Raw genomic sequence first — 27,226 nt, 5'->3', positions numbered from 1 at the left:
CCGTACCGTGGACTTGTTATCGCGATATTATCGTACCGTGAGTTTTGGGTATCGTTACATCCCTAGTATTTATAGCTGATAAATTATATGCTGTTCTTATTCTTTAAAACATTTAGTTTAGATTTAGTCTAAATGACTTCCTTTTATTGTGGTGTGCATAGCAGTTAGTGGCTGAATGTCAAAAACTAGAAATGCAACACACACCATTCAACTGTTATTGTGATGTACATTTGGGCCTGTTTTTACAAGCAAGACTTGAAATAGTATTTATAGCTGATAAATTATATGCTGTTCTTATTCTTTAAAACATTTAGTTTAGATTTAGTCTAAATGACTTCCTTTTATTGTGGTGTGCATAGCAGTTAGTGGCTGAATGTAGCAACTCAGAAAACAGGTGGCCCTACATTAGAGATAAATTAAAGGACCATTAGTTGTTTCAATAATGGTTACAGAATAATTAATGTAATTTAAATGAACATTATAATATATTACCACCAATATGTTTTGATGTGTGATATAACAGTGTCTAATTTAAATGAAGGGTTAAGATTGACTGAAACTGATTCCTCATCGTAGCTCTAACTGTGACTTTCACTCAGCCTACAACACTTTTACAACATTGCTTCTGTGCTGATCCCCTCTGATAATCTGCCATATATGTACTTTTATTTTGTAATAAATTTCCTGCTTTGTAGGAGCCAGTCCATCTGTTGCTGTGCTCATCCGAAGCCAATGCACCCATTACTGGATGCCTCTTTCTAGATGTGTTGGTTTGTTTGACCTTGGTGTGCCTTTAAGATGCGGGGGTGTATGTTTGCCGCACTATTGTTGGGCTGCAGCAGCTTTGCTATGTCCTAGACATGCAGAGATTGAGGTCAAATAGAAACTTGTTTTTTTGGCAAATTATGACAAGGGAGAAGGTTTGAGTCGTGCTTCTTTCTCCAAAAATTCATTTGTTCCTTAATCACGAATCAAAGTGTTGTTTTGAGTTGTGATAAACAAAACTGTAAAGAAAGTTTTACTTAGTAATGTGCTATTTGTCACGCTGGTGTCATTCTACTGAGGTGCTGATGTGCAGTGGGATTGCCAGATCAAAGTATATAGTTTAGAAAATCTCTTGCATCAGCAGAAGTTAGGCATTTCAATGTATTTAAATGTTTACTGAACATGTGTTATACCCTGGTAGCTGCAGGTGTTTAGGTAATTAAAATGTGGCCTCAAGAAAAGCTCACACTCCCTGCCAGAGAGAGCCAGAGAGGACGTGGGCGGATAACATTTTTACATTCCGTTTTCTCCTGATCGCAAGAAAGCTATTTTTGTGATTCGGATATCATTATTTCATGATAATAGGAACATCATGCTGGTTTTTCTGATGATCACATAATAAAGATTAAAAGGGAACGTCCCAGACTAGAGACACAGGGGACTATAAAGAGAGATTTGAAAGCCCTCATACAGAGGAGTGCACGCTCCACAATACCTGAATACCTACATTCTCATCAAAAAAGGAAATGGAAAGTGTGGAAAAGTAACATCCTCACAACATGAATTTAAAAAAAAAAACGTTTAAATGCAACAAAACATTATAAACAAAAAAGACTCAATAATTATACCTTATACCAGAACCAGGAGGCCAATAGAAGGAATTCAGATTACCAACAATGATTCTTTATTATAATAATATATGTTATAAATGAAGCGTAAGATATAAATGAAGAAGAAAGTAAGATAAGGATGTATCTGTTCAATTAGTAATTTCCTTTATGATTTAGTTTAGTAATTAAAGACGTAATGACATAAAAAGGCTTTCCTTCCGTACCCACAGGTCGGTGTGAGATTGCAATTTGCATGAGTCATATGTGATTGAAACTCCAGCGTCCCCCTATTTATAGTTTCAGACCAGTGATGAAAATAGTTGCCTCCGCTTGGGGTTGTTGATAGTGTCATTACTTCCCATGATAACATTGTTTGTATCGGTTTGGATATTTAGCGACTTTAGTCCTAATTTAAGCATCCTGCTGCATTAAGACTGATGGAGATTTAGTCGAAGCACCGAGCCTGCAGAGTCATTTATATTCAGGGCAAAGAATCGCACTATTTGAGTGACAGGTGTGTTTTCTTGTTAGAGCCGAGCCTTAGATAGTTTATTTTCACTGCTAAAAATGTAACCAGGGCGGTGCAGCTCATGCCTGCAGTAAGCCTTGCTTCATTGTGTGTGTGTGTGTGTGTGTGTGTGTGTGTGTGTGTGTGTGTGTGTGTGTGTGTGTGTGTGTGTGTGTGTGTGTGTGTGTGTGTGTGTGTGTGTGTGTGTGTGTGTGTGTGTGTGTGTGTGTGTGTGTGTGTCTGTCTGTAAATGTGTGTGTCTGTGGGCTGTGTGTTTAAGAGAGTGAGAAGGGAAGTGTGAGAGCGAGTGCCAATCTCCCCATGATGCTTTGCCATCTGCCGTGTGTGTGTGTGTGTCCACATTTCGTGAGTGTTGTGTACCTCCAGGATCCTAACTAACGTGAGGTAATGTCAGTCCTAGTCCCTCCTTGAATAATATACGGTTACTGCTCCAAACTTCTTCCTGTCCATGGCTTAAAAAGCCATGCATAATTCAAGACGAGGTTATTTTACTCTGAATGATATATATAAGTCTATGTTATGGGTTCAGAATCATTTCCAAAAGTTTGATAGAGAACAAATGACCATGAATGTTATGTTATTTTTCAAACCCTTTGGTGCACTGCACTGCACAGATATTTATTTTCCCCTTTCCATCGTGTTCCCTTAAAATATAAATAAAAAAAGTTTTCTGATGTTTTGTTTTTTTGCTGAGCTGGGTCCCTCAAGCATCACAACACACATAGGCTCTCAGCACTGGATCAGTATTAAAGCTTAAAGAAATAAAAAGAACACAAGCTTCCTATCAGGTGTACTATCTCACTGCTAGCATGGTGCCGCAGGAAACAGATCTGGTCTTTTCTATCGTAGCTCGTTGTCATGGAGACAGGCCTTGTGAGACCATCTCAACCCACTTGTGGTGTAAAGCATCATGGGTAAAGGAGGAGGGGGGGGGGTGGGGTGTGGTGAGGTGAGAAAAACAAAACATGTCATCTTCCCAGTGGAGCAGGGGCAGGTTGGATGCCACCTAAACAAACAATGTTATTTCATCAGCGTGATGGAGCACAATAACCGGTGTACATTTCACCACCTGAGCTATGGTGTCATTATCAGCCTCCCCGTAATAAATAGCACATGTATCCCCCATCAATCTATCTGTCTGGCTGACCATCTGTGTTGTCATGCTGCAAAGGTAATAAGACAAACTCCTGCTGCCTTCTCTGTGGATGCTGAGCCAGATGATGGTGGAGAGCAGGTTGTCATAACTGTGAGGGGGCTGTAGGTAGGCGTGAGTCATAAGAATATTCTCACAGGATGCTTACACCTTTTTAATTCTGCTCCTGTGACAAGCAAAGTGCATTGGCTGCTCTCTATCTTCTCGTCCAGAGAGAAGGAGCGTGGTTGGAAAGAGATAAACGCCATTAGCACAAAGCGCAGACGTGCCCAGACCGTCTGTGTCTCTGTCTTGGCTCGCTCTCTGAACATCCACAGCTGCAGGATGCTCTCTAAACCCTTTTGTTTGAACTGTGTCAATGGACCAACAACAGCTGGAGCAGGTCAGCTGGGGGGAGAGGAAGAGGATTCTGAAACAAGCAGGGGTTAGAGAGTGTATCGGAAGAGAAGCAGATGAATGAGGGGGCAGTGGAGGAGATGGCATATGAGAGAGAAGAGGTTAACGGGGGGGGGCGAGACGGAGAGGGGATGAGAGGATGAGATGAGGTGGGACGGGAGAAGAGGAGATTTCAGGAATATGACGACTAATGCAGGAGTGAGACGTGGGTAAGATTAAGGATTAGTGGGCGACTTTAGTGGAGGTAGAGCAATGAGGGCTTTGTCAGCAGGTGAGAGACAACAGGGAGGGTGGGGGGGATAAAGTGAGAATGAGAGATATGGTTAGACTGAGGTCACATAGAAATCTAAAGGCCCCGGCTAATCCACAACACAGGACAGAGGAAGCACACACTGCAGCCTAGGAGCTGTACCTAATGTCTCAGAGACCATGTGGCTCCACGCAGAGCAGTCCTCCTAGTTAGATTAACGGTGGCAAATTGAGTTTCCGTAAGAGGAGAATTTACTTAACATGCTGCCAATAGTGCTTGAATGAGCCCTGATCTGATTTTTCTTATCACATTGTTCAATTGAAAAGGGGACGCTGAAAGCTTTTCTATTCAACCTCTATTACGCAGAGCTTGATAAGAAGAGGGCAAAGCGGTGCGAAAATGAGCCCTCATCAGATAGGCGGCCATGTTTTCAAATGAGCTATTCTTAGTGTAGGAGCTGGCAGATAGTAATGTGTCTGAGCAGGTCATTAGCCCAATAAGTGTTTGGAGGAGTCTTTGAATATGGAACTCACCAGAAATGCCCCTTTGATTTAGTAAAGGCGAATCAAGGTCGGCCCCATCCCTGTTTCTCCATTTCTGCCCATGCATCGGAGGTGTCAGGCTGAAGGCGCGCTCATGGGTGCTTGCACATTTTTATGTGCATTTCACAATGTGGCCTGTCACCTGTGAATGCATTTTATTTCTCCCCTAGAGCATATATGTTATCTTGCGCTGGTACTTAAGGGAGACATGTATTTATGTGATATATGACAGGTTAACAAAGGCTCCTTTCTCATTTGGCCTCCCCACCTGGGTTCTGACACATCGGGCGAGGGGGCGGGGGTCGGGAGAGCTCGATAGGACTGTGAACTTATTGACTCTCAGACAGGGAGCTTCTACACAGCTTGTCTAAGTCTCTGTAAGCAGACAGAGCGGAATTATGTTCAGACTTCCAGATGCGTGCCTCCTCGTGTGAGTGTCTTTATGAGAGGAAAGAGAGAGGACACTGACGGAGATCTCTCAGAAGGCTCAGGATTAACAAGAGGGGCAATATCCAATAAAGCAGCAGTTTCTGATACATTTGGTGTGATTGAATTCTGCTGCATTGCTACTGACCCCTCAATCCTCTTTGTTTAAGTGTTTTCCATTACGGCAGAACAGTCCGGATGTATTATTGCATTAACACTTCTACGTGCCACCAGCGCAGTGAAATACTGAATGCTAAGAAGCTGAAGTTAAATTAAATTATTGGGTTGTCTCAGGGAGAAAAAAACAACTCTTAAAACGGTATCATTTCTGCTCATTTCACGGCTCACTAGAAAAGGAGACTTATTAATACAGAAGCAGTACGGCGAAAACTATTTCAGTCTTCTCCTTGTTCTTAGTTGTTGAGCAGTGGCTCTATTGTTCTGGTATTAGTTCAGTCAGGGCTGGCCTGCTTGAGCTGTTAATCCCAAATCAGAAGTGCTCTGGCTAAATCGAAAGACCTAATCCTGCATTAGCATGAATTTGTCTTTAATTTTCTTCATGAGGATGCTTTCTCTATATCTGTATGAAATATTGTATGTGTTTCCTTTTCCTCTAGGTGCACTGACATTTCAGATGTCGCTCTAAAAGCAGTACGATGAATCAGAGGTGGAAGAGATGCCTTTCATTCATTTCAGCTGACCTTCATGTTTTTTTTCTGTTTCAGCAGAGTGCCTACCCTTGTTGAGTGAAGCCCTACCCATATCTACGTCATCTCCAACCAACCCACGGTGGAGCCATGCCTCTGTCCAGGACAGGTGGAGCTCTTGCCCGATGCAGGAGGCCTATCCTGGGGCTCCGCTCTAGCCCCTCTCCCCTGGGTCTGCTGCTGCCTTTCATTATCCTGCTAACTGGCCCTTTGAGCAGTGTGTGTGGAGCACCAGGTATGACTGTCTATCCAACCATCCATGTTATTTTTAAATATTCTATTGATTTTTTCCATTATACATTAATCTCCAGATAACTTTTCTTGTTTAGTCTGTTAACATCTTTTTTTTTAAATGTCCCTCCTAGGGCTCCTCGATTATGGCAAAAATCATAATCTCGATTATTTGGGTCAATAATTGATATCATGATTATTAAAAACGATTATCCATTTACTTTGAAAACTTCAATTTATCGGAGAAAAAACATGTGAACAGTATGTTTTTAACAGTTGATTACCCTGTATAATTCAACTGAAAAAACAATAAAAATAAAAATTAATTTGAAAAAATAAAAATTAATAATAATAAAAAAATCATCGTTTTGTTTCGATTGCGTTGTTTTCGTAATCGTTGCAAGCCATAATCGCAATTGCGATTAAATACGATTAATTGAGCACCCCTACTCCCTCGCAAAAATAAAAACAGAGAAGGTCCGGAAATCTTCATATTGAGACGCTGAAAACAGTATTTTCTATTTCTGCAGAAAGCATTTTTATTTAATGATTTCTCAATTGATTATCAAATTAGTTAGATAGTAAGATAATTTGTTGTCTCTTTTTCTCAAGTAGTGCTGCATATTTTAAAGCAGTATATGTGAGGTATAAAGGTATGCAATCAGCTCTGGACTATGCCGTTGTTAATATGTTTTGATAAGCCGGGAGGTCCCATCAGCATGTTTCTCATCATCTCCTTGATTAAAACATTTCCACAAATGTCCTGCCTCAGTAGTCCACACACACACACACACACACACACACACACACACACACACACACACACACACACACACACACACACACACACACACACACACACACACACACACACACAGACAGACAGACAGACAGACAGACAGACAGACAGACAGACAGACAGACAGACAGACAGACAGACAGACACGCCATCACTGCTCTGAAAATAATATAACCATGGACAGAGGATACAGGCTAAAGATGGAGATAGCACTTCACACAGTTAGAAATGGGGACTGTCTAATCTATTTTTCATTTTCTATCCATATAAGCAATTTGAGGCCATGATCCTTTGAAACATTTTAATATTCAGTGGAGAGGTAGAATAACACAACAAATAACTTAAAAGGTTGTAGTATTGACTATCTCTGCTTTTAGACTACCTATGTTTATCCCTGCAGAATAGATAGTGCTGTTAAAAGCTCCATCTCCCATATCTCCCTAGTGTACTCAATAAAAGAAAACAATCCAAAAAAAATTCTTCCATTAACAACATTTTTTCCTGCAGAGCTTGCAAATTAAAGTGCAGAAATATATAATTCCCTCAACAAAAAAAATGCTTTGCTCATGCTCAATGTTGCTATTTCTTCTTGCAACTTTACCCTTTTGTGAATATTTGTTTACAGAATAAGAGCTTAGAGTCCTCAATTGTGAGATGTTCTTGTCTCTCTAAATCAAACGACTAAAATCAAATCTCTTCCACCTTTTTAGAAAATGAATTAATTCCTTTCAGACATGATCCTTTAAGTGTGGGACATTTATGCAAAACATTTCTAATATTTCCCTCATTAAAATGATCTATTACTTTAACTTTTCAACACAAACAATGTTAGAACCATGCAAATGAAGCTAGGAATAGTTCCTTTCAATTGTTTGTCGTATGTGTTCAAATTTCCATCCTTCAACGACACAGCATCCTCCAACTGTCCTCATCATCTTTGAATCACAGCATTTATTTTGTTGGACACATTTGGCTGTAAGATGCAAGCAGATTTGACAGCTAAGACACAAAAACAGGAAGGGATGCATTATTCAAAGCAGCTTAAAGGCTTGTCAGACCACAGCTGTGGTAACAGTATTGCTTCTTAAAGGCATTAGTTAATACAACATTTCAGCATGAGTTACAATAATATCCCTAAAATAACTTTTCCAAAATGACAAAGGAATCCTGTACCAAAGACTTTTTTTGTTCAAATGGCATCCTAACTACGATATTACACTATGCCTTCCTGTCCCAGCGTTATTCAGTCCGTCAGACAGATGATTGCAGGTTACAAAGGTGATTCATTGGCAGACCAGTGATAGACCTGCCCGTTCCAGTTCAACAGAGTGAAACCTACTATTAAAGAGGCAGAGCTTTTCATTAGGCCCCCACTTTCCAGACATTTTTCTAGAACCTGCCGATCATAACAGGTTTCAGTTCGGAGCAAATCCATCCAGATCTGGTGCCTTGCAGTGCTTTCCTCCTGGCTTTTAGAAGAAGCTTAAGTGGTAACATTTCCAGTGGGGTCAGGTTTGTATGAGGATTGGTGTTGATGCGCATTTAAGAGAACACATTTCTGGACACGAAGCCACTGAAACCCATGTAGAAGCCGTTAGAAGCACACTAAATTCATTCGTAATCCTATAGCCAGGAAAAGACCGATTTCAGCCATGACATTTCCTTTAGGCTGTTGATAGTTAACATTCTCACATTGTTGGCAGGGGGAAAAGGCAATTCTCAATACCCTGTTAGCCTTTCTAAGAGTCTTATAGGCAGGAAATATCCCCCTCTTGAGTTCTAAAATGTTGGGCATACATTTGTTCTGATTGACTATATGTTACCAGCTTCCTGTTGAGGATTATGGTAAGCATATAATGAAACCACTTTATTGCTGACATTCAGAGTAGGTCTTTAGAGGCACAGCACATTGTAGCAGGCGCAGGAAAAGCGTTGGCCCAGTGTTATTCCAGTTACTGTTAAGCCATTGCAGGGAAACTATAAGGTAGTCTGCGTGCCGGTTAGCCACTAAAGTGAGCAGGGGCGGAAACATCGTGCAAAAAGGCTTTTGAATCTGCTAGCGATTGCTTGATAGCGGGTTTTTGTTCCTGTTCTGTCTTCAGAGTAGAAGTGAATCAACACACTAGGACCTCAACCACCCAGACACTGGGGGAGTGGGAGGAGGGACCCAGGTTGCTATGGTAAGGGTCATCCTGACTTCACCCTGATGGATAGTGGTGAATCTGTAGCTGAGGAGGAGTTAAGCTGGGCACCATGGCAACAGGCCACAGATGGATAGCAAGGGTGGGTGCATGAAGTTGTTTGATTTATCTGACTCAGCCACTGTGAAAAATATAGGTTCAGTACTGTTGGCTCAATATCTGACTCGGAAACTGCTGTTTTCTTACAGAAGGCAACTGCTGCGATTATTCAACCCACACCAGATTTATCATAACAGATAAAATAGTTCTCCTATCATCCCTCTCTCTAGAGCAAAGCTGGAAATTAATGAACTAAACTAATTTTGGTGAATACATTGTATTTCCTAAAATCATCAGAATCTGAAGTTTAGATGTATGTCTTAGACTGCAGGCACAAAATGACACCTCTGATATTAATACATTAAAACCAATTATATGCTGTAAATCTGCAGCCAACACTTCGCCTACCTGTGAAACACTCATGTGTCATGACAGCCTGCTGCATGCAGTGCGAGGGTAGCCCACCCTGGAGCAGAGCGAGAGGCAATGAGAGAGATAGGGAGGGAGGGAGGGAGAGAGAGATGTTCCTCTGAAGCCCAACCCCATCTTTTATTTATGACCCACAGGAAGTCCTTCAACATGTCCTCTAGATGATACCCAGGAAGTAAGCACAACACGCAGCCATAAGAGCACAAGTCAGCCTGACTGGCCACTGGCAGTGAATTGGGGTGTGGTCAGCAGGGGGTTGTTGCCAGCTGTGGAGTCACTTTGATGTAAGGGTAAAGGTATCAATTTTCATGCTTGTTTTTCTCTCCCTTCTCCTCTCCCTCCCTCTCTCCGACTTTCAGCTTCCCCAAAGTTCACCAAGATGCCCACAGACCAGATCGGCGTGTCAGGGGGTGTGGCATCATTTGTGTGCCAGGCCAGTGGCAGTCCCAAGCCTGTTGTCTACTGGAACAAGAAGGGCAAGAAGGTCAACTCCCAGCGTATCGAGGTGGTTGTCACAATGCACAAGCTCAACTCCTACTGTAGCAGCATGATGAATACAGAGCAGTTTATTCAGTAATCAAGATGCATTGATGTGTGAATGAAAACAGCTGGAATTACTTTGCCTAGATTATGATTCAGTAGATATTTTTGTATTCATGCTAGATCTGCTATTGCTTTTGATATAATTGTTAGATTTCGGTTTTGAATTCTATCTTCTAAGTTTATGTGAAATAGGTTTATTGGCTTTTTTGCTCAGTTTCATGAGATCGATATCCCTATCTTTGTACAAGATTGTACAAACTGAGTATGTACCAATATACTGTATGTGTGTTGACTAGCTTAGCATAGCATTACAGACAAATGGCTATGCTTCCAATAAGCTGCTAAACTAAGCTAACCCTTTGATTTTGCTTATAGATTACATAAATTACATTACATGTCATTTGTTAGTCGCTTTTATCCAAAGCGACTTACATACTCGGTACTGTGGACAATCCCCACCGGAGCAATTTGAGGTGAAGTGTCTTGCCCAGGGACACAACGACATGCTGACTTCAGTGGGACTCGAACTTGCTACCCCCTGATTCGAAGTTCAGTGCACTACCCACTGAGCCACAGCCTCCTAAAGATAAAGCACAGACACAACAGTGGTGTCAGTCTTTTTAGCACATGTTTGCCTTAAGAGCTAATCAGGGCAGTTTACAAAATGATAGTTTAGTTATAAAAAAAATAATTCAATCAATGATGATTGAAGATTATTCATTGCAAATGAGCTAAAGGGCACTTTTCAACATGGACATAAAAATATGAAGCAGATTGCATGATACTTTGCTCATATTGCTATCCCTGAGCTATATGCAATCAAGCAGGCTGTTCAACAATGCTCAATCTCATGAGAGGCCAAAAGTAAGTATCTACCTTGCTAAAGTGTATTTGCGAAGACAATCTCAATCGCGAGGATACTGGCTTGGTAGTCGCATACTTCCAAGTCACTTCCTTCAGAAACGAAGCAAGTATACTTCCAAGCCACGGCTTCGGAAAACAAAGAAGAATGGAACAGGCTAACAAGTGTGCCACTCTCTCTAACGGTTTCAACATAAACTGTGCCGAAAATAAATACCTCACGATGTCTATCTAATTATGAACTTGCTTTACTTTCACGGAACACATTTTTGTGATAACAAATGCAACAAAGTAACATATTTACCAACACATGTTCTACGCCACTACATACTTACATGTAAATGTGTGCTGCGTCGGTTCAGCCATTCTCCGCAAGGGTTTTTGAAATTGGTCCGTGCGCAAAGCATTGTGGGGATTTGAAGGACGCGAAGTCTACCCATGTGCAGTCTCGAAATTACCCCCAAACCAAGGACGTGGCTTTGGTGGAATTCCAAGTATGCTGGAGATTGGAACAGTCCTTCGGCGGCACTCGATGACGTAGTATCCTTGAAATATTGGCTTGGAAGCCAGTTTCCTCGCGATTGAGAAACGGCCACTGAATCTCCGGCAGCTCCAGCAACGCTAGCTGTGCTTGACCTCATGAAGGGGAGGGCAAGTAAAAAAGGAAAAAAAAGAAAATAATTTCCTTAAGGCAATCAATAGAATATTACACTATAATGATTAATATCACATTATTTTGGTAACGGGGTACTATGCTAAATTGATGATACATTATACTAAAAATTCTAGTTATTATAATAATCCATCTGTTTACTAATGCCTTCTTCCTGTGCTTCTCTGGCTGTCAGACTGTAGAGTTTGATGAGGGAGCCGGTGCTGTGCTAAGGATCCAGCCTCTCAGAGCACCCCGAGACGAGAACATCTACGAGTGTGTGGCACGCAACAGTGAAGGGGAGGTGTCTGTCACTGCAAAGCTGGCCATTATTAGAGGTGAGACACACACACACACACACACACACACACACACACACACACACACACACACACACACACACACACACACACACACACACCTCTCCATTATTTTCCACTCGAGTGGCACTTTTATTTCCACGTTCACAAACCTGGTTTCATCCGTTCTCTTTGGTTCCCTGGGCTGTCAGCTGTAGATGGGACAATGGAGCCATGCCACACCCTGCCTTCACAGCAGGCTCCAGTGCACTGTTCTTTTTATAGTCCCTCTGAGTGCGACAGAGCGTGATCTGGCCACAGAGAGGGCTAGCTAGCGTGCTAGCTGACGGGCACTTCAGCATCTCTTTTTTTCTGTAATCACTGCACTTCCTGGGCAGAGTAAGGGTGTTAATCTAATGTGCTCTTGGATAAAAACGTTTCTAATGTGGTGCTATAACATGCCATGAAGTAAAGTTGCAGCATGTGGCTGCAAGCCCAGGATCTGAGCACTTGGCTTCTGACCAGCACAGCTGGAAAGGAAGCAGAAATAGAAGGATGACGGCTTGGGCTGTTACTACATGAAGGAAAATCAGGGAATTAGGCCTCAGTTTGGCACATCACCCATTACTGCAGGGGAAATTGAGGAAGGGAAATAAAGAGGGAGGAAGAGGTTGAAAAGAGGTGAGAAAAAGTACGATGGAGGATAAGGAGGTGGTGGCGAGTTAAATAACACAACAGGATGGTGTGAAACAATAGAGATGAAACGGGATGTCGGAGGAGTGGTGGTGGAGGCAGTGTAGAAGTGCATGAGATGGATGAGGATTGTGGAGTTGGCAGAGCTGTGTGGTAAGCAGAAGGCTTGTAGCCCAGGGAATAGACTCCTGTCCATCTGTTACCTCGCCGTCATCTCTCCACACACAGCCCCAATCTAAAGCACATTACCACACAAAGTACACCTCGAGGGCAAGCCTCTCAGTGTGTGTGGCCGTGTGGGCCTCCTCCTGTTTGTGTAAACTTTTCTCTTACTGAGATCTGTGTACCGTGACGTCCCCTGTTGCCTCTGTGACAATTCCGAATCAACTGAGAAATAGAATATAAGACAGTGATGGATGAAACAATATTTGACCCAAAGCAACACCCAGATTGGGAGTTAGTAGCCATAATGTAATACTTTTTACATGTTGCAATACAGACCAATAGCACACAGATAGCAACAGTGTGTGGTGTGCGATATTATATAAACTAGTTTGATAAAAAATAAATATAAATCAAAAAGTCAACCAACAGAGTTTGACATATGGTGTTAGGTATCTTTGGTGTGAGTGGGTTTTTGTGGGCAATGTTGCAAATCAAGGAGCTGGGCTGTTTTATGATTTGTATATCGATTTAATTCACCAAATTTCACCAAAAGCTGATATTACTTTGTGGTCATTGTATATGACAGAAAAAAACGGTATCATCATTTATATTGATGCTGTGAGGATTATGTTCAGATTACCCCAGATTACAACCGAAGTGTCATTTTAGTGATCAAAATGTGTTGCCATAGAGACACAGGCAGCACTGTCCTTGATCAATTGAGAGTTCTATAGTATTAGCCTTCTTACAATGGGAACAAAACAGCTTATCAAATGCATCAGAGATTGATTCAGAATCCGAACGTTTAGACTGCTGAATGTATCTATGTCTCTAAAAAGCTTTACCTTAACACATGCCTGCTCTAGTCTACTGTTAGCGCCTTTGTCTGGTAAGGAAAAAAGGCACTATATGAATACAGTCCACTTACATTTTTCTTGTTAAAAGGCTTGTGCTTTTAACTTTTCCTCAGCAAAGCACATGTTGATCTCTTGTGCTGATGATTTCAAGCATGTTCAATCCTTTAAGTGCTCCAAATGCCAGCCACCAGAAACATGTGAAGAAAAAGATTGGGACATTTCCTTCGAGAAATCCTCCCTCACACAACTCTGTACCTGAAAAAATATAACTCAATGCTTCTGCCTATTTGACAGTATGCTCCAAAAGCCCTACACTCCTGCAATTCACTATTGGCGCAGGGCTTCACTGTATGATAGATCACGTAAGCCAAAAATGCTGTTAAGTGCAGAAAAGTATTTTCAAAACACGGTTCATTGGATAAAAGGTCCACCAACCACTAAAGCAGAGAGGGGGCTTTCCATTACTGACCGAAGCCTTGAAACGTCTTTTCATCCCCTGATGTGTTTCATCTCATCATTTTATATAATGGTAGACCAACACTAATAGCAGTGTTGTACAATGTAAGGGCCCTGTGGTTGGCCACAGGATATGAGCTGCTGCTCTGTAGACTGCCTAATGGACAGAGATGTGGTAGGTTATGGTCGGGGAGAATTTTTGTGCCCTCATCATCTCCCATCACCCTTCTCATCCAATTACCTACTCTTCTTTCCCTTCCTCTTTCCCCTGACTATATGTCTCTGTCTTTGACTCTAGCAGCCTCCTCTTTGGCCGACAGCGATGTCCGTTTCTAATTTCATCTCTCTTGTTTTATTCATTCTTTCATTTTCTCTGCCATCCATTCTGCCTGTCCCTCACTGTCTATCCAGACTCTCTCTCTCTCCGACCCCCTTTGCATTTGTACAGGCTCTCTGCTGCTCCCCCCTCCACCCTCTCACCCTCTGAATCTGCTCCATCCCCTTTTCCACCAGAGCTGCTCTTTTCTATACACTGCAGTTGTGTTGTTTCGCCTTCAGGAGATGCGAATATCTGCAGTTCTGCATGTTTGAAAACCTCTGGTGGGCGAGAGATTCTCATCACTGCAGCTCTGTATGTGTCTGGATGCATGCACATGGATTTCTTTGTTTATGAGCGTGTGTGTGTGTGTGTGTGTGTGTGTGTGTGTGTGTGTGTGTGTGTGTGTGTGTGTGTGTGACTGGTTTGTGTAGGGTAATCCTGATTATACTCACTTCCAGTGTCCCATTTTAGGAGAAAGGGAGGCGAGGGATGGGGGAGGAAGGGGGTGAGAGAGAGAAGGGGGAGGAGAGATGTTCTGCCACCACGGCAAACACCCTTCATATGAACAACAGAGTCAGATCAGTGATTCCCCCCAGGCTGCATTGGCAGGCCGTAAACTCAAGCAGCATTTTGGTATGGAAGCAGCTGAGAGTTTCAACTCAGCCTGCAAGAGGATTACTCTCCTTGAGTAGAGAACTGGCGCTTTCATCATATACAGTATACCCCTGCTTAGTTTGTATTCCCTTCATCCTTTTCTTGCAGTGTAATATCATGCATGTTTGTCTGTAATAGAGTGTTAAGCGTGGGGCCTCGTTTTGTGTGTGTAGTCTGCGGCTGATGGATATGTATGAGGAGAGTAGGGAATGGTGGGGACACGCTGGTTATTGGTGGGATTCATCGACGATGCTAAGTCCGATTCTGCATTGTGTTGTGATCTATTATCATAAAGGCGCATTAGCATTTAAAGTGCTCCCCTTCAGCCACCCTGCAGTCTATAGGAGTCAAAGCATTACAGCCTCTGGGGACTGCCGAGCTCTGGCAGATTCATCCTGAATCAGGCATCCTGAGATCGCCTTTTATTTAGGCTTCTTTCATCCACGTGGCCATTCCCCGCTGAAATGAACTGAAAGATGAAAAGGCAACCTGTTTCTTAACCAGGACAAATGATGATTTTCTGTGGCGGAGCGAGTGTTTGCGCGTGGGCGTATCTGTCTTCGGCTGAATGAGGGAAATACAAAGAGAGACAGGAAAGGAAAACCTGGAATCGTGTTTGTTTGTTTGCATCATATGCATTATGTGTTTGACTGTGTGTCTGAATGTCCTAGTATTTGTGTGTTTGTGTGTGCGTGCACGCGGATGCATGAATTGCATATTTGCCCAGATTTGGTTGGCTCCACCGACTAGTTTTGGGCACCAGGCCTGATCGCCCTTCTGCAAACATAACCAGGCCAAAATGAAAGCTCTCAACCTCTTGACACACACAAACACACAAACACAAAGCTCCAGGGAACAATGCTGGTTGGTCCTTGCCAATGTTCCGCCGAAAGCTGTTGACACACACAGTGTTTATACACACATGGCGCATTTTTCCATAGGCTGTCTTATCAATTTAAACAGGAGATGAGGCATAAGCGGTACTTTTGTGCGGCAGTGTTTGTGTTTGATAAATGATTCATTTGGGGAAAAGTGTGATCAAGGCCATGCCTGCAGTATCTATTTCAAGCTGCCGCTGACTCATCCAGTAGCCTGGCTGAATACCTGAAGCCCCCTGCTCTCCTCTCCAGTGAACTGTACTTAAATGCCCGGTGCAACTAACTGTCTGCAGGGCGATGTCTGTCTGCAGAACAGAGTGTGTGTCTGCGGCTATCTCTTAGTGAACGTTATGACGCTAAATAGTTAAATACTCGTTGCTGTAAACATTCTATCATCTGTTATTTATTTTTAACAAAATGCTGCAAGACGCTATAAACATAGTCTCTAGGATCGAGTCTAATCATATCAATCAGAAAGAAATACAACAAATGTAACAAGGTAAGCTGTGTCAAGAAAACACATTACTTTTCCTCCGATTGCAAACAGCATCAGTTTAAATATTCATTGATATATATTTAGAGTTCACAAACAATTTGGATACATGATGGCTGGACTGCCGACGGGAAAGGAAAGCAAAAGAGGAGATGAAGCCCTTCAGGGGGATTCAACACTCCTCAGCTCTGCGTTTGGGTCCTGCTCGCCCTGTTGGGGTTCATTTCCCAATGATGACCGGCTCGCTGCACATTATCCCTCACATACTATGTTATCACTTGTAATTTAGCTAATTCTTGCATTCTTCATTAACAGTAAAAGGACACTTAATGTGGAGTTCATGAGAGGATATTTAAAGCTCATATGCCAATAATTATTTTAAATATATTAGAAACTAAATCCAAAACTTATTTTTATTTATTTTATGTAAAGCCAGCATTGATGCAGAAAAACAGGGCTTATACTAAAACAAAATTATATATAAATTAAATATATAATTAAGGAAGACCCTACACTTGAATTAAAGTATGTGCACACTTCTCTTTACCTGTACAGTGTAGAAACACAGCACCATCACTCAGTCACAGTTTCTCACAAACTGTACCTTTTTAAAGAGCGGTTACATAGTCATCTGGTTTCTATTCAACACTGATGTAAAGATGCTGACATAATTATCATTTTGAGAGATTGCATTATCCTCTAAGGTTGCTCTCTGAAACTCTTAGTGTAATAGCATTATTTGCTCCCATCATGTTGCAGACCTCTTGCTCTCTTCTGCAACCTGTACAAGGACATAGTTAAGTCCTACAAGTTGAAATTCACAGATAGATACTTATTAATTTACTCTGCTGTATTGTGTGCCTCATGCATCTCTTATATCATGAGTTTCAGACGTGCATTGAACTTTTAGAAATGTTCGCATCTTTACTTTATGTCTACGTTAACTCTTTAATTGCAACAACTGGAATAATGGTATTCCATCGAAACATGAACAAGGACTTTCCGGTATTTCCTGTTGAGTATTTGGATAGTTGAAGACACAGTAGCATGAAATACTTTAGGCTGCACTCGGTGAGCAGCCTCTGCAATTGTAGAGTAATTGCATGGTCCACACTGAGAAAGCTCTATGCCTTTGTACTCTACTGCCTTTTCCCTTATGCTGCTGTCTTTCTGTCACCACACCATCATGGACCTTTAACCTTCTTCTTTAGGAAGGCACTTACCACTGTGCATTACTTACCTTGACAGCTTCCTCCATGCTCAGAATGATTCTGTTGTGGTCAAGCTCTATAAACATGTTTCATAAAATCCATACTCCATACAAAAAAATTGATATTAATGTAATGATATTCCTAGCATGTATGCCTTACAGATATTGACAATTGAATGGACTGTTGTGCATGACACTGAAGCAATTCATAAATGTTTTTGAAACGACATGTATTCAAACAAGCAGTAAAATAATCAGTTTAAATCAGCCATAAATATTCAACTGGTGATTGTGCAAATTGTAGGCAATTGTACTTACTTATTTCCATATATGTAAATTATATACTGTTTTTAAAATGCGGCTTATCGAGTCAAAGTCAGCTTTAATGTTAGTCTTACTCGGTTTGTGTTTACAGACAGAGAGATCGAAATGACATTTCCAACAATCCCGAATATAAAATTATACAATATACAGATATGTAAATATGTATATCCTATATACACAATCAACAGACATAATACACTTTGGGTTTTTAACCCTTTAGAATGACATCAAATTATATATTTTGTAAAAGGGCATACATGGGCATGTTTTTAGACAAAGTAATTAGAACATGTATTATTTATTAATTGTAGCAAGAAATACAGGTAGTTAAAATATTTTTTAAATTATTTATACAACACATTTGTATGGCATTGGTGTACTGTATGGCAGAATCTAAGAATATATTTATCCATCCATCTCTCTTCCTGTTACCCCTACCTCTTTCTGATGTTTAATTCCAAGGTCCACCCACCCTCTGGTTGCAGCATCGATAAAGACCTCACTGGAATACAGAGCCAGACCCCACCCCCCTTACAAGCACACGCACGGCACACACACACATCCATGCACACACACCCCAAGCCCGCTGCAGCGGCGCGCTCTAATTAACAGCCAGGGAGTCCATGTAGTAGTAGCCGACGGGGTGTTAAAAAGACCATCTGAACCCTCTCAGGAGAGGGGTGGGGTTGGGGAGGGGGCAGAGGGGAGCAGATGTAGGCCTGGCATATTCCTTGCCTCAGGGGAGCCCGCCTCCGACCCCCCCATCGATCTTCCCCTTCTTTTTCCTTTCTTTTCCTGCCTGTTTCGTCAATGACCGTACCACTGGCCTCCATTCAGGTGGATCAGTAGCATTGATTAGTCCGGGGTAGTAGAGGGGTGAAAGGGGTCCCTTAATTCCTGTTGGGTCTCAATTGGCTGATATCAGATGGTTGCTATGAGGCCTGATCACCACCTGAGCTCTAACCAGAGACTCAGCCCCCTCACCAGACGCTCCTCTGATTGCTCTTTTGCCTTTTGTGGCATTTCCCCCCCTCCATCGTCCTCTCAGCCGCACCATCAGCAGCGGCTTGACATTCCTATCGGATGGGTCTCTCCAAAGCTGATGACTGTGGAAAGAAAGGAAGAGAGCGATAGATCGTATCTCCACTCAGCCTCTCATCCCCATCGCAGAGTGTGTGTGGAAACAGATGGTACACGTCTGTCATGTGGTTAGATAGCGGGGGCCCGGAGGAGGAGAGGAGCCGTTGATGTGGCCATGGTCTGCGTCCTGGACTCTGTTTGGAGTCAGATTTGTCAGTGATGCACATTCAGAGCGAGGAAACGTTTAGTGTTCCTTCTTCATGCTTGACAATCAGGTGTAAGTTTGATTTATTATCCAAGCAAAATGGCATCTTGATAATTGCTTTTCTACTGTAGGAAATATTTAATTATAGTTCCAGGTATGGGGGAGGTGTATGAGCGAGAGGGATCAAGTGGTTAAAAGGGTAAGGAGAGGAGGAAGCAGCCGTGCTGATGGATGCTTGATTACGTGTCTGGCCATCTGGACTGTTGTCACCGAGAGGCTTAATCCCATTCACAGCAGAGCGTGTGTGTGTGAATGTGTCTGTGTGTATGTGAAAAAGAAAGCAACTGTTTTTCTGCATGCACACACCTCGATTTCCCTGGACATGTGTTGACCTGTCTCTGTACATTTTTTCCGCATAAATCTGTGAAAATGCTAAATAGAACATGGCCATAGAAACAAATATGTACTCACAGGCAACACACACACACACTTATCTGCTTCGCCCCAACATAATCAGACATATCCAGACGCTATACAGACACATCCCAGATCGGCCTCTCTAATCGTGGGTACATTTTAACAATTACTGCTAACAAGTCCTTATTACCCCCAGTGCCCTGCCCCTCCTCTTGATCCCAGCTTCTAATTGCTGCTGCTGTTTCTGAGCAGCTCTCTGCATAGTTATTAGACAGGAATCATTACAACCACAGCCCCCACCATGGAAAAAAACTCACAGTTCACTGCCACTGCCACCAAGCACCTGTGTTTCTAGGTTAGGAGTGTATGTATGTGTGTGGCTTGCTGTACATATGTGTGTATGCAGCACTTAAGAAGCTCCTGCTGACTGAGCGGTATGTTTATACTGTAGAAAACAGCCTGTCACACACTCAAACACACGCTAAAAACCTAGCTGTGCCTGGGCCGCCTACAAGATCACGTAATGACTGGCTGTAGGAAGAATCCCCCAGCTTTGATGAGGAAGGATAGGGTGGATCCGCTCTCCTCCCCAGTATCTCCACTTTCAAGGGTCTGCAGTTAAAGGGGGGGGGGGGGGGTGGTAGAGCAGTGGCTCTCATATCACTGTGTGTTTGTGAGCAAGGCTTAAGTTTCGCCACAGGAAGAAAGAAAGGAAGGTTTTGGACCATGACAGGGTTGGCTCGGTCTCTGTGCAAGCAGATAAACTGTCCCAAAAAATCAGGGGTAAAAATATGTTTTCATTATTGTCCTAGTAGATTTGATCTGATATAAAGCATGAGCAATCCTCACATTGTCTAAGCCCATCTGTCTCAGACCACGATCCTGTCTCTGTCCCTCTTCATCACTTCCTCTCTTCAGCTCACCGCGAGGCTCTAGGTGTGGCATTGTCTTTCCGACAGTGAGTCAGTCCGTCACTTTGATCTGGACTGAATTTGAACTTTTGCACTTTGAACTTTTGAACAGAAAACTCAGGGTCCTCCATTGATGCATACAAATGACTTTGGTATATCTGAAACTTTTCCTTCAGCAAAGACATGAGGTTTTCAGTTGTGGTTTGAGTGAAATGAGTGAAACCACTACAGGATGGATTGCTATGAGACCTAGCACAACATTAATATTATACTCAGAGGTGGGAGAAGTACTCAGATCTTGTACTTGAGTAAAAGTAGAAGTACCCGAGTGTACTGTAGGAATACTCTGTTACAAGTAAAAGTCCTGCATTAAAAATGTTACTCAAGTAAAAGTAGAAAAGTATCAGCATCAAAATATGCTTTGAGTACCGAAAGTAAAAGATTGGCCTATTTCAGAATAATATACGTATATGATATGTTTTGATTATAATTATTGAGGCATTAAAGTGTTATCAAAGCTGGTAAAGGTGCAGCTAATTTGAATGACTTTGTATACTGCAGGGTAGCTTGTGAATTTACTCCAGGTGTAACTAAAGTTTGATTTAAGAGTTGATTATATTCACATCATTAATCCAAATCTGCAAAGTAACTAAAGGAATTAAATAAATGTAGTGGAGTAAAGGTACACCATTTACCTGTGAACTGTAGTGGAGTACAAGTTCAACCTTGTTAGCCCTATCATCAGGTCTAACATGTTATTTGTCCAACTCTTATGAGGAAATACAGTATCTGCAAATATCTAGCCTCAGCCTTACTCAGTGTTTTGACTCCTCATGCTGAATATATTCTTTCCTTCTCTTCATTCTTCCAGAGGACCTGTTGCCATTCGGCTTCCCCAGTATAGACATGGGTCCCCAGCTGAAGGTGGTGGAGCGGACGCGGACGGCCACCATGCTGTGCGCTGCCAGCGGCATCCCCGACCCGGAGATCTCCTGGTTCAAAGACTTCCTGCCCGTGGACCCCTTCAGCAGCCAGGGTCGCATCAAACAGCTCCGATCAGGTGGGAGAGACAAGGAGTTATTATCAGATATTTTATTCCAAAACCAGTAAACAGACACAGCATCGAAGGCTTAGCATCGCTATCAAGTAAAATCCCTGTTGCTCTAAATGTGATGTTAATCATTTTTTAATTCTGATTGAGGGATTACATGCTCCTCTCTGAGTGGATCTACATCCTTGGGGGATATAAACCCTTTTTCAAGCCCATTTCATAAAAGGATAACTGTGTCGCTCTTAAGCCAAGAAAAATAAAATGCTGTTTTTATTAACTTTTAATTATTTTGGAGAAAGATTAGTGTACGATGATACTTTAAAGGCTCAAACCTCTTTATATTGTGAATCATAAAAGGATCACACAATTTAAAAGAAAGGCAGATCTCGTATACACGTATTAAAAGTGGGTTGAAAAAGTTTACACACAATTATAAAGCTAATCCACTTTGAAACTAATGCTTAATATAAAAATCAATCTACCCCATAACCACCATAATTCTCTTTTTCTCAAAATCAATAGATACAGATAGACATTTCTCCACATTAGGCATTTAACTGATGCTCCTCTTATCCTTAGCCTAGAATTGTGTGAAATGAGCTTAATGTCTTCAAACCTGAATAGATCACTTTGCCAGAGACAGTAGTAGAAAGGAGGGAGGGAAGCATTTCTGCTGCTCCAGAAAAGAGAAAAGTGTCTCCGTGCAGACAGATGGAGGGAGGAACAGAAGAATCACAACTTGTGCTAAAGACAGTTTGTTCAGCTTTGTTTATGCTCTTCTGTATAGAATAGATGATACAGTGTCTCCCGGAGTTGGCAGAATCTTATTTTCTCAGTCTTTTCCACTCAGCCATCCTCAGGGGGAATGAAATTGATGGCGAGGCGAAACCATTTTGTTGTTGCTTTATCCATATTCTCTGTGCTCCTCCGTCCTGCCAGCTCTGATATCTGCCTGCTGTCAGCCAAAATTCCTCACTGATCACTCGCGCCCTCTGTCAACCTTGTGTCTGCAAATTAACTTGCACTTTTGCAATTTTTAGTTACGGTTTCTACACGTCAAGCACAACATGGACGCAGTTTACAATGGCAGCATTGCAAAATTGAACGTATCTCTTAGTAATCGGAAGAATGGGTGATTTCACATAGAAGTGGACAAAAGCACGTTTTTCATAGCAAAGATCACTGATTCGCCAGATCAAATGACAGCTGTATCTAGCAGATTTTTATCAGCTAGATAATTATTGCTTTCTCTTTGAGTTAGTTGGAAACCGTGTCTCCTGCTGAATCATAACTAGAAAATCATGAAACGGCTTCAAATATGCATTTCATGTTAACATATATTCTATGCAAAGCTAAATGTCCAATGCAAAGTTAAGTAAGTAAAGCGAAAAGATATGGAAGTACAGGTGCAGTATTGTTTTGCATTGCAAGGAAGAGTGATTAGCCCTATTTAAGCAGCAGAGGAAATGTTTAAGCTTTTATGTTTGTGATTTCACTTTTTATAAGCCAAATGAGTATACGGGCGGCATACATAATGCTATTACACCAGGTTTGGTCGGGCTTGCTCGAAAGCAATTGAATCCGATTATGAGAAGGATAGAGTCGCTACCCAGATTCAGTGTCATCCATGTACAGTGGGTGAGACCTGAATGGGGCATTTTACAATGAACTGGTAAATGTAGCCCATTTTCTGAGCTGAGACCAGTCTAAGCTCCCACACCCTTTCCTAGTATGATTTCTAGTAACCTACTGATGTGTAAAAATAATAATAATCACCGCTGTGATAAACAGAACACCTAAAGTGTAATTGCATCTGTGTAAAAAGCTCTGCAGTGGTTGTGGGTGGAATGTAGTCACCAGACAGTGTTGGTGCTGCACGATGCAGGTGAGAAAATAGAAACTCTGTTTAAAACAAAACAAGAGAGAATTTTAAAGCTGCCCAGTGGAAACCTCAGGAACATGCCAGAAGGAGCAGTGTATTCATAATTGCGATAAACACTATGCAAATGATTCTCTATTCTCTGCTTATAATTTATGAGAAAGCCTCGGTGGCCTTGGGGCAACAAAATAACAATGAACCTCCCTCTCCATTCTTCTAGGAACAATACTTTGTTTTCTTTTTATGTTTACCCTCTTAGTAGGAGCTGCAATATCATTGGTATACAGTATCTATCATGATAAGTTTCATCTCATTGCGTCCTCTGTAGGGTGTCACACTCCAGAGACATGACACTGATTCACCGCTACAGAACGTGAGGCCACCTATCACATCAATGAAACAGTAGCAAGACAAATGGCTCAGTGAGATTCACCGCAGGGTTTAATAGGATTTCAAATCACCAAAAGCATCGCAAAGCTGAACAACAAAATGTGCTGTATAATGAACCAAACACTGCAGAGAAATGACTTGGAGGGAATCAATTACACCTGAGCTAGGCACAAAACAGCACGGAGATGTGTTATGGATGAAACCCTCCTCTAAAATCTGTTTAACGGGGCACCTTCCAAGCGATGGCTCTGATTTAGTGGATGGCTGCCAGCTCGCGTTGGACTGCGGCCAGGGATTTTTTTTGGGCCACAATTACTGTTTGCTCTCTTCCTTTTTCTTTCTCTGTTGGGTCTTGGAAATATTGTTATGGCCCCTAAGGGTCAGGATGAAAAATGATATCAACAATGACTGCACTCGAAAAAAAGACGGCTTTTAGCCATTTCACAGCCCATAAGTATCCGTCACCTGTGGCGTCCTCCCACTGCAGGTAACTGTCCTATCGGCAGTTGTGAACACACACACTAATCCGTTTTCCTTAGGGTACAAAACATATGGCACAGAGAGTTAACCTTTTCACAAGATCTTTACGCCTCAACCAAGGCAGTTATCAATGTGTCCATGCCGCATCATTTTAGGTGTGCGTGAGGAGAGCCATGACAAATTATCTGTCTGTCTCTGACATTTGGGACTGATATCTGGGAGTTTACTTAAGCACTCACAGCCTTCGCAGACCTACACTTAACAGATGGCTCGCAATATGGACCCTGGGGTAGACTGCTGGGTAATGGATGGACCTGTCTCGGCCAAAAACTGCGATGTGATCAAAGGTTGTGGCCATGGTAACGGTCATGATTAGGTCAGGTGTATCTAAAGCAAACAGGAAAGTGAAGTGAAAAGAAAGAATCTCTTTAGTTTCCTTAATAAGGTTTTACAGTGCAAATGTTTGTTTTCCCTTACAAATATTTGTGTTCAGGCATCCTTCAAAATTACTGATGACTGTTTTTGTCTTTGGCAGGCTCTCTCGTCTTAAAATGAAGCCGGTGCTTCATAAAATCTCTCAGCCACTGCAGTTATTTTTGTTCCTGTTTATTTGACATCTGTGTTTGAGATATCCTGCTGACTAATAAACAAACAATGACATTTGGCAGGAAGTTAGGACACTGGCCAAATAAACAAGTAATGGGTTTTTGGTGTAGATCCAGGATATATAAAAAAAGGATGTCTTAAATTAAAATGGCTGTATGGACTAATCCTTTTACAGATCATATTCACAGTGACAGAAAATGTGGAGTTAAGTGGTTGCTGCTGAAATTGTTATACTATTTACGTGCTTACATAGTTTTATGAGATTTGTTATGAGTGTCAAATAAAATTGGCACAAATAAATCAGCAAAGAATAAATACAGGGTAGCAACTTATTATTATTTTCACAATTATTTGATTATCAAAAATGTGAAAAACTGTCACAGGTGCTATCCTGAAATGTCAGTCTCAAAGTTATAAAAAATTCAAGTTTCATTAGTATAATATAAGCCTTAAGCACCAGAGAATGCTCACACCTGATCATTAATAGCAAGTGTATATTTGTCAATTTGTGTGAAAGAAAATCCTTTAATTGCTGTTTTTTTTATTTTCTCCGAATCCATTAATGGACTTATTTATTAGCTTCTAAATTACTCACCGTATGGCTAACCTTAATTATTGTGTTTAATTGTCTTTAATTTTCAATTGTGTTAAGTACATTGTGTTATGGTAAAAAATAGCGACATTGTGTCTTAATTGTGGCGACCCATTTTAAAGTTAATTTCCCCCTGGTGGGAGACCGGTGCCCAGGTGATCTGTTTGACCTAGATGTTCTGGCAGAGCTATCAGGTTAGCAGTATCTGTTGTCATCTGATCAGCCCAGCAGACATTAAACACCGTCCACGATTTCACAGCAGCTCAATTTACTGAAGTCACATCTCATTCTGGGTCCGTCAGCAGCTAACACACTGCTCTCGCTCTTCCTCTGTTATCTTTCACTTTCCTTTTTATAGCTGTTTGTCCTGCTTTTCCTCTCCGACTGTGATTATATTTGTCCACTGCCTGTCCACGCTGTATGTATCAATGTGGTGACCTTTTGACGTGCATATATTCTGAACACCTGTCTCTTTCCATGTATGATAACAACACGGTTTGCATAAAAGAAGATTTCAATCGCCCATTTCAAATTAGTGCTGATGGTTAGCCATATGAGCCTCTTCCAGCTGTCAGATGAGTTCTTGTTTGCAGAGCTCCACCTGTCCAGCTCCATCTCTCCTCCGCTCTATCTTTCCCTCTCTTCTCCTTCTGCCTCCACCTCTTTCTGGAGAGAAGGCTCTGCTTGTAGAGCAGATAATTTATTCCTGTTTATCTCCCAACTCTGCTCCGTACCGTGGGGAAATGAGAGATGTAAAAGTGGAGGGAAAGAGGAGGACACGAGCTGCTTTTCCTTTCATAGCTGCGGAAGACAGAAGCAAATGGATGACAGCTTCAGCTAGCAGGGCCTCAGCTCACAAACACAAAGAACGCATACTTGTGCCCTTTGCTGTGTTGAACAAGTCAAACTTTCCTCCTGTGAGCTTCCAAAAACATGTTCAAACTTCTGCATATACTGCTATTGTGTAAACTGTGTATCACGCACGCGCACGCGCACACACACACACACACACACACACACACACACACACACACACACACACACACACACACACACACACACACACTGTCTCTCTCTGTGGAATCCTTTAGAGCTTAACTAGGCTGGTCTTTAAGAATTTAAAATTAAAAGCTTTTTTTGCCATTAGGATAACACACTGTGTGTACGTGAATACAGTGCTGGAGAGCAGCTAATAGGTTGATTAGCTTAAGTGTTAGATTTAGTAGTTGTAGAAAAATAAAAAAAACAAGCAGCCAAATTACACCAACCAATATATTATTTATTTATTGTAATTGTTATATCTTGAGGTATTCATTGTTTCTACTGCTAACAAAAGACAATACTATTGCGACAAATTCAGTTTTTGCTTTATTCGCAGTGAAATTCCCCTTAAAATGTGGAACTTAACACAACCAGTGTACAAATCCTACTGGCTTGTTAATGAATGAATAATAATGCGGTTATATAACATATGTATAATGATTTTATAGTCTTAAAGAGACCGCTATGCATTATTATTTAATGTAGCCTATATTAGATCATTATATAAACGGTTCTTTTTGTGACTCAGAAAGCTGTACTTATACTTCTAATTGGGTGTTTTTACCTTGTGGTATTGCTTCTTCTACTGAAGTAAAAAATCGGAACTTCTTTGACTTCAGTGTGTGTGTGAGAAAGTCAAGAGCATACTATATCGTCTGTTCCTTTTTATACCTCCATACATCTCTTAGAAGTCAGAACCCTTTTATCTCACATGAGATCTGATACAAAACACTGTGCTTTGTGTCACTCTTAAACTAGCTGTGTGTGTGTGTGTGTGTGTGTGTGTGTGTGTGTGTGTGTGTGTGTGTGTGTGTGTGTGTGTGTGTGTGTGTACGTAATAACTTACGTATAGCATACTATTATAACGTAAGT

The 27,226-nt window shown here is 41.6% G+C and overlaps 1 protein-coding gene across 1 annotated transcript in view; it reads left to right on the top strand.

Moving 5' to 3' along the window:
* The window catches only part of LOC104958261 (receptor-type tyrosine-protein phosphatase delta-like), a 64,178-nt gene that overhangs the window by 7,913 nt on the left and 29,039 nt on the right, over positions 1–27,226 (top strand). The window contains exons 2-5 of the mRNA XM_010785986.1: positions 5,620–5,833; positions 9,657–9,802; positions 11,550–11,691; positions 21,186–21,374. Of these exons, the coding sequence (XP_010784288.1) occupies positions 5,689–5,833; positions 9,657–9,802; positions 11,550–11,691; positions 21,186–21,374 (622 nt within the window). The 5' untranslated portion in view covers positions 5,620–5,688. The remainder of the gene's footprint in view (positions 1–5,619; positions 5,834–9,656; positions 9,803–11,549; positions 11,692–21,185; positions 21,375–27,226) is intronic.

The sequence above is a fragment of the Notothenia coriiceps genome, unplaced genomic scaffold (genome assembly GCF_000735185.1).
Source record: "Notothenia coriiceps isolate Sejong01 unplaced genomic scaffold, NC01 NC01_scaffold00000969, whole genome shotgun sequence".
Classification (NCBI taxonomy): domain Eukaryota; kingdom Metazoa; phylum Chordata; class Actinopteri; order Perciformes; family Nototheniidae; genus Notothenia; species Notothenia coriiceps.
The sequence above is the reverse complement of the archived record's forward strand: the minus strand, read 5'-3'. Positions and strand labels throughout refer to the sequence as shown.